This window comes from Serinus canaria, chromosome 6, assembly GCF_022539315.1.
Source record: "Serinus canaria isolate serCan28SL12 chromosome 6, serCan2020, whole genome shotgun sequence".
Classification (NCBI taxonomy): Eukaryota; Metazoa; Chordata; class Aves; order Passeriformes; family Fringillidae; genus Serinus; species Serinus canaria.
Genome location: NC_066320.1, coordinates 18523971 through 18536082, shown reverse-complemented (window position 1 = coordinate 18536082; position 12112 = coordinate 18523971). Strand labels below are relative to the sequence as shown.

Below are 12112 nucleotides of genomic sequence, written 5' to 3'. Positions count from 1 at the left end.
CAGAAAACAAGAGGGGTAGGAACCCCTCACATAAACAGGGTGATTCAAGAGGATGATTTCAGGACTCCAGTTGCAGATTAAATGATAGTCTTAACCTTGTAAATCATGGGGATTCTGAATTATTTTAATGATATTTTGCTAATACTGGATTTCATATTTTTCTAGCTTACTTGCCTAACCCTTAGAAGTAAGAGGTAAATGTAGAAAACTCATTCACTTAAAAACTGAAATGAGCAACTTACTGCTTCATGATACACATTTGAAATAAATGATAGAATTGAAATAAAGCCCAGGTTTTACTAAGAGAAAGACAAATTTTTTTTTAGACACACAACTGCAAATTGGATTTCATTTCTTTAGGCACTTCATCTACTGAAATAAGGATGCTTAAGAGAACTAACATGAAATAAAAAACAGGTATAGTTTGGTTCAGATTTACTTTGTGTTCTGTTAAGAGTATATTTCATAATAAAATTTTCAAATAAAAAATTTAGGTATTAGGTTTTACACATATAAAACACCCACACAAACCTCTATTGAAGCAGATGCAAACTTTGCCAGCAAATTTTTAGGTTTAAGTGCTGCTCTTCTGAACAGTTTCAGAAACTAGAAGGTTGCATTTGCATTCAAACACACACAAAAGGTTTTTCTCAAGTCTCTTCTGAAGGCTGACAGAGCTAGATTTAACTTACTCCTGTGCTTCTGAAGTAAAGTCACAGAATTTTGCTGCCACCTACCTTCCACACTGAAGCCCAGTCAACCAATGGATAAAAACCAAGGCAACAGATACATACATTCTTTTCCCTTTCAACACTAGCTATTATAACTTAGCATAGCACAAGGGAAATGCTTATTTCTTTTTGCAAGGAAAAAAAAGTACTTTTCTAGGTCCAAATCCCCATATATGCTGAGTTCTATTTTACATTATTCCACTCATTTCAGAATTAGAAGACATCAAGAAAAAGGTATGGTTATACAAAGTAAAAACTCCCCATAACTGTAACTGGACTTAACAGCTTTAGAATTTTAGTCAGCTTCTAAAACTGGAGTGTATTTCTGGACTGCTCAACAGTGAGCTGTAAGAAAAAAGCCCAGCAGAAACCCATATTTGATTCAAACTGCTAAGTCACTAGCTTTATATCTCCACTGCTTCAAACAGATTTTTGCTTCCTTTAAGGATATTTGTCCAACTGAAAGGGCAACAACCACGAAATTATTAATTTCTTCCAAGTATCCTGAAAGACAATATGTTCTTTAAAGGATCAGACCTACTAGCATTCCCAGATAAGAACTGAATGTAAATAGTCCCTTATTTATTAAGGGCCAGTAATCCCAGAGGATAAACTACCAAGTGCCCAAGGTACTGGAAAAACAGAAGCGCTTGGTTTACATGCCTATGAAGTACTGAGCCACAAGACAAAAATCCCCAGGAAGAAGGGTCATGAGCTCTATTGCTCACTTTACTGCTCATCTGAATGGCTTGCTGCCAGAAAACAGACACATCCATGATTAAATACAGCCAGTTTTCTCTTCCCACTGCAAGCGAAGAACATGGAGCTATCTAAAGATGCACGTACACATCAATATAGAAAGAAGGGCTCCTCTACCTCTTTTATTAGACGAAGTAATGAATTTTTAACAGCAGTTTCTTCTCTCACTTGGTTTTCAGTCAGCTTTATATAATCTCTACACCGATAGGGTTTGAGATCCATTGCTGTGTACAGCTTTCCTTGAATACTTTTAAACAACATATCCATAGTCCTTGGCAGAATACCACCATCATCTTCTGTCCCTGAAAGAACATACAAAAAACCCAGTTATCACAAGGTATATAAATGAGGACAGAAAGAATATAAACCTCAAGGCATACACAAAGAGTTTGAAGACAACTTACAGCATTAAGCCGTGCAGTTTTCTTTGTATTCTCAAGATAACAGAAATATCATTAGAGAGTTCAAAAAGTATTTGGCTTTCAGGAACAGTTCATGCTCTATACCAGTAATGGGTATAACATAAAAGAAAAACTACTGGAGTATTTTGCATAAGCTTAGCCTTAAGGGAAAACACAAAACAAAAAAAACCACCCATGACCAACAAACATTTGGTAAATACTTGGCAATTTTTCATATCTACTTTTACCTTGGAAAGTGTAAGTTTTCCCAGCATTTGTTACACCATATGTAAAAACTAGACGATTATATCCATCTATGAAATCTTGCACTGGTTGCTTCATGGTACCTTCAAAGAATTCTTCTTGGGTTGTTTCAGGTCCAAACACCTGAGCATCACCAAGAAACAGTTAGATGCTGAGTGATTATTAGAGACTTTTAAAGAATCTTTTAAGTTCTGTTAGTTTATAATCTTAAAGACTATACAGTTAAAAAATACAGTTTGCTTGGTAATGAATAATGTAAGTTAAAACAACCTGTATTAGAAAGAATTTACAAATATTTAAAGACAACTTATTTACTTGTGAAAAAGTGAATTTCTGTAACGTTGGTCCTGAAGCTTTCTCACTTAGTCGACTCAAATAGTGTTGAGGTGGCTTCAGTACAATATTTGTTGAGTCTTCAAGTGAAACACAGTCCTGTTAAAAGGAAACAAGCAATAGAGGCATGAAGAGACTATAAAGCGCTCAGCTTACGGGAAAAACAAACAAAAAAACCCCACAAAATAAATTTTAAGTATTTTTAAACTAAATAAATGTCACACCTGTGATCCATTTTCTCTTTCCAATGATGTAAATGGCCTGATACGCAGGCAAACTTGTATGTGTCCCTTAGACTCCAAACTGCTCCTCTTAAAAGAAAACACCGAAAAAAACCAGTTAGAAATTTGGTTATTTTCTTGATAATTAGCACATGAAACCAATTTTATTGAATCAGGCTGTTTTGAAACGACTTATTTGACAACATGGGAATCAAAACTACTTCACTAGATCAGATCAGCTCTGACAAATGCTTCAGCCCCTGCAGAAGCTTGCTGTGGTAAGTTAATCTTGCAGCACATTTATGTAAACACTGCATTCAGACCAACAAAAACATTCTATAAACTGGCAAATCAGCCTCATTCACAGAAAACTGATGGGCCCAATAGGGCATCAATGCACCGCCACACAACTTAGTCTAATTCCTACGCATCTCTTTCAAACTAAAAAATAACAAGAAGATTTTCATCTTCTTGATAAAATCTGACTACTCCTATCTACGTAAGGATTAAGCTTATGTTTTAAAAAATAAATATCCAAACAGTAAAGTTTTCTTACCTGGCTTGTGTCCGAGCCTGAAGAAACCAAAGAAAATTCTGAGGAGAGATCTGTTTTAATATCTTCCACATTTACTGGTCCTGCTCTTGGAGATGGCTCAATGCTAGCAATATAGGATGGTCTGTAGAGCTTCCCATTATCCAAAACCGGTTCCATGCTGCAAGATAAAATGAAACTATTTTGTGCTCTCTGATAATAAAATGTATAATATAGTTTATATATTTATAATATACATTGCTATGCCTAGGCTACAGGAAAGCATATAGATTGTTATACTAAATACTAATTGTTATACTAAATAAATGGAGAACACGCAGTGTTCATTAAAGAAATGGGCAGAGTAGTATTGGTACAAAACACTTTCCCAGGAAGTGTTGGTTTGCTGCCTATAATGCAGTCCCATTTCGATTTCACCCAGCATAAAACCTGAGATGTGCCTGCATTTCAGTGTCAAAACACTTAAGGGCTCAGTCTTCCTATATAGGCTGTAAAAGCTAGACACAACTTTAAGCAGTTAGACAAATGCCACCAGGCTGCAAATGAGATAAAGCTATACATAAACTAACACCAATGTTTACTTTCTAATCTAATGTTTCTTCTAACCTAATTTATTTTTGGCCTAGCATCTGTATGAAAACCAGCAAACACTTGGCGTGAAATATCATCATGGCTTGAACAAAGACTGATCTGTGAATAAGCTACTGTTGGAAAGAAACATACCTGTGCTGTCACAATCTGGAAGTCTTATTCATCAGCTACACAAAGGCACACTGCAAAACTCTTATCAGTCCTTTGCAGGAAACATACTTATTAGATGACTGGCATTTTAATAGCTTTAAATCTAAGCTTAAAGTGTGATTTTTCAAGATTATGCTCTCCTTCTGTATCTTTTTCCTTAAGAAGTACAAGACAAACATTACGCTGTGTACACAAAGCCAAAACTGTAAGCGTTCACACAGCCCAGAGGTCAGAACAGCGAGGTTCAAGCCCTTACAGGGTGCCCAGCCCAACGTGCAGAACTCCACGCTGAGTCACACAGCCCTGTAAATACTGCAGGTATTTACATGCGAACAACTACACTGCCCAGCTGCAGGCACGAAAAGGTACTCGTGTCCAGGGATGTGTTATTGCAAGCCCGCTAACCGTGGCAATAGAATTTAGAGCTGTGGACTCTCTGAAAGAAGGGGATCCCCAGAGGCCCACACAGCAAAGCCACAGCTCACACACAGCCCGTGGTGCTGCCAGGCAGCACAACGAAAGGCAAAACGAACTCCAAACCACACAGCGAGGCTGGCAGCTTACATCAAAGCTAAAGCAACTGCCCTAAGACCTTAAAAAAAAAAAAAAAAAAAAAAAAAAAAAAAAAAAAAAAAGCAAAAAAAAAAAAGCTTTCTTCTCTGCAGGTATCAACCTTTCCCTTTCAGGCTCTTCACTATTCGCCTATTCTTACAGGACACAACCGGGGGGGCATTGGCAGCAGCGCAGCCCTGGGGGGGAGTTACCCAAGCCCTGCAGGCCCCACCGAAAACTGCTCACACGCCGCAGCCCCACCCGCGTAACCGGGATGGCAGCGGGGTGAGGGGCCCCCTCTACAGAGACCACCCACGCCGCTTCACAGCCCCACGAACCCTGCGTCACAAGCACCGCGACCCCTCTGCCGGCGAGGGCCCCACACCCCGACCCCGCTCACCCGTCCGGCCCCGGCCACTGCTGGGCTCGCGCTCCGCTCCGGCCGCGGCTTCTTTTCGAATCCGACCAATGGCAGCGCACGGCGCCGCGCGGCCTCCTGGGAGGACGGCGCGTCCGTGGCGAAGGGCTCGACGGGAAGTGTAGTCCCGGCGGGGCGGAGCCGCCTGTCCCGGTTTGCCCTCGGGCTGCGGCCGCGGCTCGCTGGGTTGCAGCGCCCGGGGCGGCTGTGCGGAAGCCGCGGCCACACAGGGCCGCCAGCGCCCGGCCTCGCAGCGACAGCGGGACCTCGGCTACCGCGGGAAGGCGCCCTGGTCCCACCAGGCCTGTCCTACCTGCCTACCGCGCCCGGCCTTGGCCTGTCTCAGGTGCGGCAGAAGGACACATGTAAGTTGGAGCTTGCCGGAGCTCTGGGTCATTCCACCCTTGTGCTGGCTGTTTGTAAACGGGATAATCATTGTTTGCAGGTGGTGAGAGGGAAGAGACCGGGGACCTGCTCGATGCCTTGTACCAGAGCAGGGATCAGCTGAATTGGGAAAGTCCCGGTTTAGGGTCAGGTGCTGGTGCCCTGCCCTGGGTTCCAGTCCTGACAAATGACAGCTGTGGAAGACACTTAGTGTGGTTCCTTTGTTTAAAAGCTTCCCCAGGCAGAAATTGTTGCTGGGTGCCAGGTTTGCATGATGCGCATTTAATTTCTTAATCAGCAATGAAAGAAATTCTTTGGCTTTATTTTCGAAACAATGTTGTAATGCAAATGAGATCAGCGGTTTCGGAATGTCAGGGTATGGAAATGTACAGAATTTGGTAACAAAAATCAGCATGAGTTTCTCTTTAGAATCAGACAGAAATTCTTTGAACTTTAATAAGAAATGTCTGCCAGTTTTGAATTGAAATAAAACGACAAGTAACTTGAAAGTAGTCAGTATCTGCCAAAATTAAATGTTTGTTTTTCATTTGAAGAAAAGACTGCTAGCAAAATCACACAATTCTGTAGAGGAATAATTCTACATAGCTTTTGTATCAGCTGCTTTCATGAGGTTGTCTTTAACATTAAATCCTATCTTTCTTTAAACAGAGGCTGTGTCATATCAGTAAAAGAGGTATACTGAAGGATTTCAGTTCAGTTGTAGGCCAGATTGTAAGGGTTGGTTTGTTTTAACAGCAGAAAATGATGCAATGTTGAATTTGAAATTGTTTGCTAGCAAAACTGAAGAGCTCTTGAAATCATACTGTAAAAGTCTGGGTAACGCTTTAAAAGTAATGTTGGTTTCTGTCTTAAATAGAGTACAAACTACTGAACTTACTTAATGCCAAAACACCTTTTTCATACCAGGAGACGACTAAGAATGCCTCTGAAAATAAGGGAAAAAATTAGCTCCTGGGAGAAAACATGAAAGTTGCTGTATTCTCTATCTTGGAAAGGAAAACTGAGGATCTGGGAATATTTTGCATATTCCTAAAAACATTGGGTCTATGACCTGCAGAACATTGTTCTTCCTAAGTCGGGACATCACAAAGCTCCTTGTACAGGCAACATTTTGATTTTGTTTGAATTTTGGATTTCTGAAAATGTTTTTATGATACTTAATGTGCTGCATAAGTTAAACTAGAATCTGAAAGAACTCCCATCAGGATACTGAAAGGGCAAACTAAACCACAATCTGACATGTGTTCCCAGCCTCACGCAAGCCATGGTAAAGAAAACATTAGGTCAGCATAACCAATCCAGCCTGCTTTGGAGTGGGAGATGGTGAAACTCCATCTATGTAAATAAGCTTTATGGCTTTCTTCCAAAATGTTCTTCTTTAACTGGTTTGTGCAAGAACCCCAGTTGCAGCAAAAATATCTACTGCTAAAACAGCATTCAGTAACTCATTTACCCCTGAAATTTGATTATGTTTCTTTTCAAATTCCTTACAACTTGTGTAGCACGTTTGGCACTCACAAGAGGAAAAGATTTTTATTAAGGACTTGTTAGAAACTTATGTTCCTGGTATTTGAGACAGGATTCAAAAGTTGTGGGTAGTCTACTCATGACACTGAGATGATGCCCTATGAGACAGCACATCTCAGCTTGCTTTTACATTGCTGTCAGAAGTAATTAGAGACACAGTCAACACTCCCCAGCATTCTTCAGCACATCTGAGTAGCAGCCAAACCAGAGGTGGCTTCAGTTTCTTTGTACTCAACTCACCTTCTCCAGGGAATTACCAAGTGCTAGAGTTTTCTCTCATCACTCTTGGTTTTGCTGTGCTTCCCTATGCCCTGACAGTGCTGCCTCTCATCCTGGGTGCAAGCCAGGTTCTTCTGCAGGGGTCATTTGGAGCTGATTGGCAAGAGCACTCCTGTTCCTTGTCACAGAGATACCTTGGAGGAAAGTGGTGCACTGTGTAATCCTCCTGGTAGTCTGCCAGCCCTTTTGAATTCCTGTCTTTCAGAGCAGTACATGTCATTTATCCTGTTACTGGCACAGTCTGGTGGATTCATTTCACTCTTTCATTTGATCCTGTACCCTCATTGCCCTACTCTCATCAGTTGCCTTCAGGCTTCTAATGCACATACACCTGAATTTATGGACTCCTAACATTGCAGGCTGTTGATTCACATTATTTTTCTTTAGCAATGTAGGTATGTTTCCCTTTATCATCTATTTTAAGCAATGATTTACTTCTGCAGTCTCATGGAAGGCTTTGCCCCGTGGACAGGTGGCATTGGGACAGAGATGTCTGGTGCTGGACTAAGAGCAGTTGGCTGAGGCATTGGGCCCCCCTCTCTGGGGGAGGCAGGAGATTTGTCTTCAGTCTGAAGTACTGCTGCTGTTTTATAGCCAATGTTATAGCTGAGTAATTGTGGGGTTTCAGGTGGGGTAGGAGGAAACCTTCTGGAAAGAGCTCACAGATGGTTATGAGGCTATGCCTTTGAGGTGCTCTAGGAGTAAAAAGAACTGTCTGGAAAACGAATCATAGGCTCACTGCAAAAATGGGCCTTCAGGGGCATATTCAAACATGAGAGAGCCAGTCAGGAACCTGGAAAGGAAGGAAGGATCACTGATGGAGAGCTGAAGGCACCTGTAACACCTGCTGCTGGACTTCACCAATGCTTGTCCTCTGGACACTGTTTGTGCTTTTCACAGATGCAGAGAGGCCACCTGGTCCCAAGCTGGTGTTTTATGTAATGAAAATGTCCTACATGTGCTCAACATAGCATTTTTAAATCTTCAAAGCTTCACATGAAAATCTGTGCATGGCAAACAGAGTATTACTCCTTCAGCAACAGCTGTGTTGTCTTAGGAGGAGATTTGAAATATATTTTCTGAGATGTATTTCTTTTACTTTGCATAATTCAAGACTGTATCTTTGGAAAGAGTGCAGTTGAGACAAGAAAAGCTTTGCTGTGTCTTCCTTTTTCTCCACCCCCCCTTTCTGGAATTCCTTCCGTCCCTCTTTGAATTATTGCATAATTTTCTGATGAACCAAAGAGATCATTTCATCTGTAACCAACCTTTAAATCTTGTAATTAAGCCAAAAACTTTCAGTTATTCTCCGTAACGGTTTAATGCAAATAATCACTGCTTTGAAGGTCAGATCTTGCATTTTGAAATCAGAACCTTCTACCTCTCATAAATGGTAAGAACAGTTTTCACATTGTGACACAGGTATCTGTCCTGTAAATGTATCAGCTGTTTTTTCTGACTAACAGTCATATGGTGAAATGGTGTAGTTAGTTTTTAGGGGTTTAAGATATGTGCATTCAATAGTAAAACTATTTTTAATATAATAATATGTAATAGAATAATAAATAAGAATAGAATTAATAAAATATACTAATAATTTTTTTTTTCTGTGAAATTCTGTGTATTTTTATGAGAAAAGATGACTACTCTTAAATTGTGTACTGTGTGATTTTTAGGAACAAGTGTGCATAGATGGCTTTTCCATAGCTAAATGTAGTGGGGCATTTGTTGTGCCCCAGTAAATGAGCACCAGCCCAGCTAGTTGGGTTGTGATCATGCTGAATCCTGTAAACAAGGCGTTTTTGAGTTACTGGTAATCACATCACTGGAAATCTTGACAGAGAATCCACAAGTAGGAAGACTGATGACTGGTATTGAATAGTTGGTTAATATTCTTTCCTCCTAATCAGCATTATACTTATATCTCAGGACATACTCTTAGAAATGGCTCTACAGGTGGAATAATAAATTGAATATTGTACTTAGAGTAAATCAGGATGAGCTTTGGCACTGTTTTCCCATAGTCTGGATCTTGCATCTTAGTTTTTCTGTGGATTTCAAGTTCTTATAACCTTTTGTCATAAAAATTGAGTTGTATTGTTGATACAGAAGATACAGTCCAGAAACAGTGGCTACTTCAGGAAGTTTTTTTAAATGTATGTTCCTTATATTTCATGAAGGTTATTTGATTTCTGCATCCAACTTTTCTTTGGTTTCTTGTAATGCCTCCTGCTTTTTGGGAGTTTTTGTTTGTTTGTTTCTTTGTTTTTGTTGCTTTTTTTAAAAATTTTATTTCTAGAGCTTGCTGTGCCTAAGTTCTACAAAGGTTTGCTTAATGTATTTTTTACCTTCCAGGTCTGAGCCCACGTATATTGCCACTTTTTTGTATACATGATGTTAACTATTTTATTTGCAGACAGTGTGCTAGCTCCAGGTTCAAGGCTGGAGGTGCATTCCAAATCTTATTAATAAAACTTTATTTCTCCCCATGTGTTATTGATTCTTTTTCAATCATCTGCTGAGCTGTATAATACCAACAAGGGTAACTATAATTTGACGGTAAAATCTCAGAGTTGGCTTTCCCTAAAATGAAAACACATGTTTGAGTTTATTTCAATTGAGGTTTCAGAAATTTTACTTCACTTCCAAGCTGCTTGTGGAAATTCTTCATGGTGTAAGAAATTCAAGCTTTAATCCTTAGTATTACTTTTTGAAGACTATTCCTAGGTTTTGGTTTTGTTTTTTTTTTTTTTTTTGTAGTGCTGTGTAAGATGCAGGCTCTAAATAGCTGTCTCATGGTCCCAGAACCTTCAGAACAGCCCCAAAACTTTACCAAAGACTTTCTGTTAAAAGTTACATTCTCAATTGTTACTCTATCATCTTACTAAAAGCTTAACAAGATAAATACATTAGAACATTAATTCAGTACTTATCTAGAGTAATGCAATTCTGAAATAGGAAAACTGGCCAAGATACCACTAAATATATATCAGAAATATAGCTTTTAGGTGAATAAGCTGAGAATACCAGTAAAGGAATGGGTGCAAACATCTGTAAGTTCTCTGTAGAAGCCAGAGGACTGGACAATTTCTGTGTCTCAGAAATATAAGGTGCCTCTAAAAGAAGCAGATCAAGAGCAAGAAGTTTACTGCTCAAATAACATGGGCCAAATCCAAGGAGCAGGCTATGTTATAGTGTAGTATTACTCATCTTGCTGGCTCTGACACCCAAGACAGTTTCTTTTCTTCTTGCCAAATGTCAACCACCTGTCTTGATCTCAGGAATTAGTGCCATTCCCTGACATTATGTACCTTTTTTGGAATGTCACCCTGGCTTTGGGCACTCAGAACTTCTGCTCTAACTCACGTGAAGAGGTGATTGGAGTGGGAAAGTCACACCACTGACCTTCAGATGTTTTAACCTGGGCTTCCTGTACAGCCCATGCTGAGAGACACTCAGAATGGATTCAGGCCTGTGTTAAATTCTTGTTCTGGAAGTGCACTTGAACTACATGGTACAGCTAAGCTATGCAGTTGTAACCCAAATTACCCTTTGGAGGAGCCTTACTTTATTCACTAGCCTCTTAGCTTAGATATCAAAATTAATGTCTAGTTTTGGGGAACATGGTTATCCTACATCATGATAAAAGGGCAAGGAATGAACATAGAGAAAACCAATTTCTTAACCAGTGACATACCTTTAAAGGACTGAAAAATAATGATTCTTTGACAATAGCAAGTGGCCAGGGCTTACATTTTACTGTATTACCAGCTGGACATTGGCCATCCTGGAGGAAAAACAAACAGAAGGCAGAAAATAATACATGCTAGACGTCTGCTCTGCGTAGAACAAAATCATAATCCTGAATAGAAGAGCCTGCATTTGTACCATGTAACTGGACTACAGTGCTCCTTGCAGAGAAACACAGTCTTCTTCACTCAAAGTGGACCAACAGATGAAAGGCTATGAAAACTCAGTTCTTCTCAAAGGGTGGATTAATGAGCAGTTAACTTTGTTTTTGTACACATTCTTATGCCATTATTTTTAGCCAAATCAGCCAGTTATCTGTGTGGCCAAACAGATGCTGGGGCAGCAGAAGAGCAGGCAGAAGTGCTGGTGGGACAGGAGGGCAGGGCTGCTTCTCTTGTGTTAGGCAGTCTTGGCAAGGCTAAACTGTTTGTAAAGTTGCATGTTTGGCAATTCTTCAGCAAGGACTTGAATATGCAGGTGCCTGCCTGGATTGCAGCCTTTGAGCATATCCAGACTTGCAGAGTTAGAGAGTTTTCCCAAAGGTAGTTTAACATCTTGTTCTCAATTTGATGCTGCCCTGCCTGATGTTGTCACAACATGCTGCAGCCAAGGATAAGCAGAGTTTTGAAATGGTTCAGGCTACCTTACTGAAACTTTACTCACAGCTAAAATCTGAAGAAACTGAAGGGTTGAGTGCCACTACGTACTGGCTGATCTGACCATCAGTAGTCAGAGTAAATCCTGTTTTGCAAAAATTGAGAGGTAAATGGTGAAATTCCATTGTTGCTAATTCAGTTTTGTGCATCTGAATTTTCCTGTCATGTTTAAACAAATTATAGTATCTGACTTCAGTTTCAGTCAGGTGCTTTGTACAGAGTTGCCAAGTACTGTCATACTGCCTCATTTCATTGTCTATGTGGACCGCTGAAGAATACATGTTTAAAAATTACTGTTAAATCATTCTGAGATAATAAAAATAAATAATTCTGAGATATAAAAATGAGATAATTATTTCAACATTTGATCCAGATATTCTATGTAAAGCACATTTGGGCATTAGAAAAAGAACCAAAACATTTAAAAATTTGCGGGGAAGAGAGGAGTCCTTTTCCTTTTTAAGGATAATATTAGTATAAAATTAAAAATTAGTCATGTTCTAACTAATTTCTATCTTGGTG

General features: G+C 39.7%; 2 protein-coding genes across 3 annotated transcripts in view; one reads left to right on the top strand and one right to left on the bottom strand.

Moving 5' to 3' along the window:
* KIF20B (kinesin family member 20B) overlaps positions 1 to 5081 on the bottom strand; it is a 31552-nt gene extending 26471 nt beyond the window's left edge. The window contains exons 1-6 of the mRNA XM_018910789.3: positions 4956 to 5081; positions 3266 to 3422; positions 2713 to 2799; positions 2471 to 2587; positions 2140 to 2278; positions 1608 to 1792 (exon numbers count right to left, since the gene is read on the bottom strand). Coding sequence (XP_018766334.3) covers positions 1608 to 1792; positions 2140 to 2278; positions 2471 to 2587; positions 2713 to 2799; positions 3266 to 3421 — 684 coding nt within the window. The 5' untranslated portion in view covers position 3422; positions 4956 to 5081. The remainder of the gene's footprint in view (positions 1 to 1607; positions 1793 to 2139; positions 2279 to 2470; positions 2588 to 2712; positions 2800 to 3265; positions 3423 to 4955) is intronic.
* Positions 5082 to 5113: 32 nt separating this feature from the next.
* Positions 5114 to 12112, top strand: part of PANK1 (pantothenate kinase 1) — a 43157-nt gene continuing 36158 nt past the window's right edge. Inside the window, exon 1 of one of the 2 annotated variants that reach the window (XM_018910802.3) lies at positions 5114 to 5338. The gene's annotated coding sequence lies outside the window, so the exon portion shown is untranslated. The remainder of the gene's footprint in view (positions 5339 to 12112) is intronic. The other variant, XM_050975998.1, reaches the window with a different exon arrangement.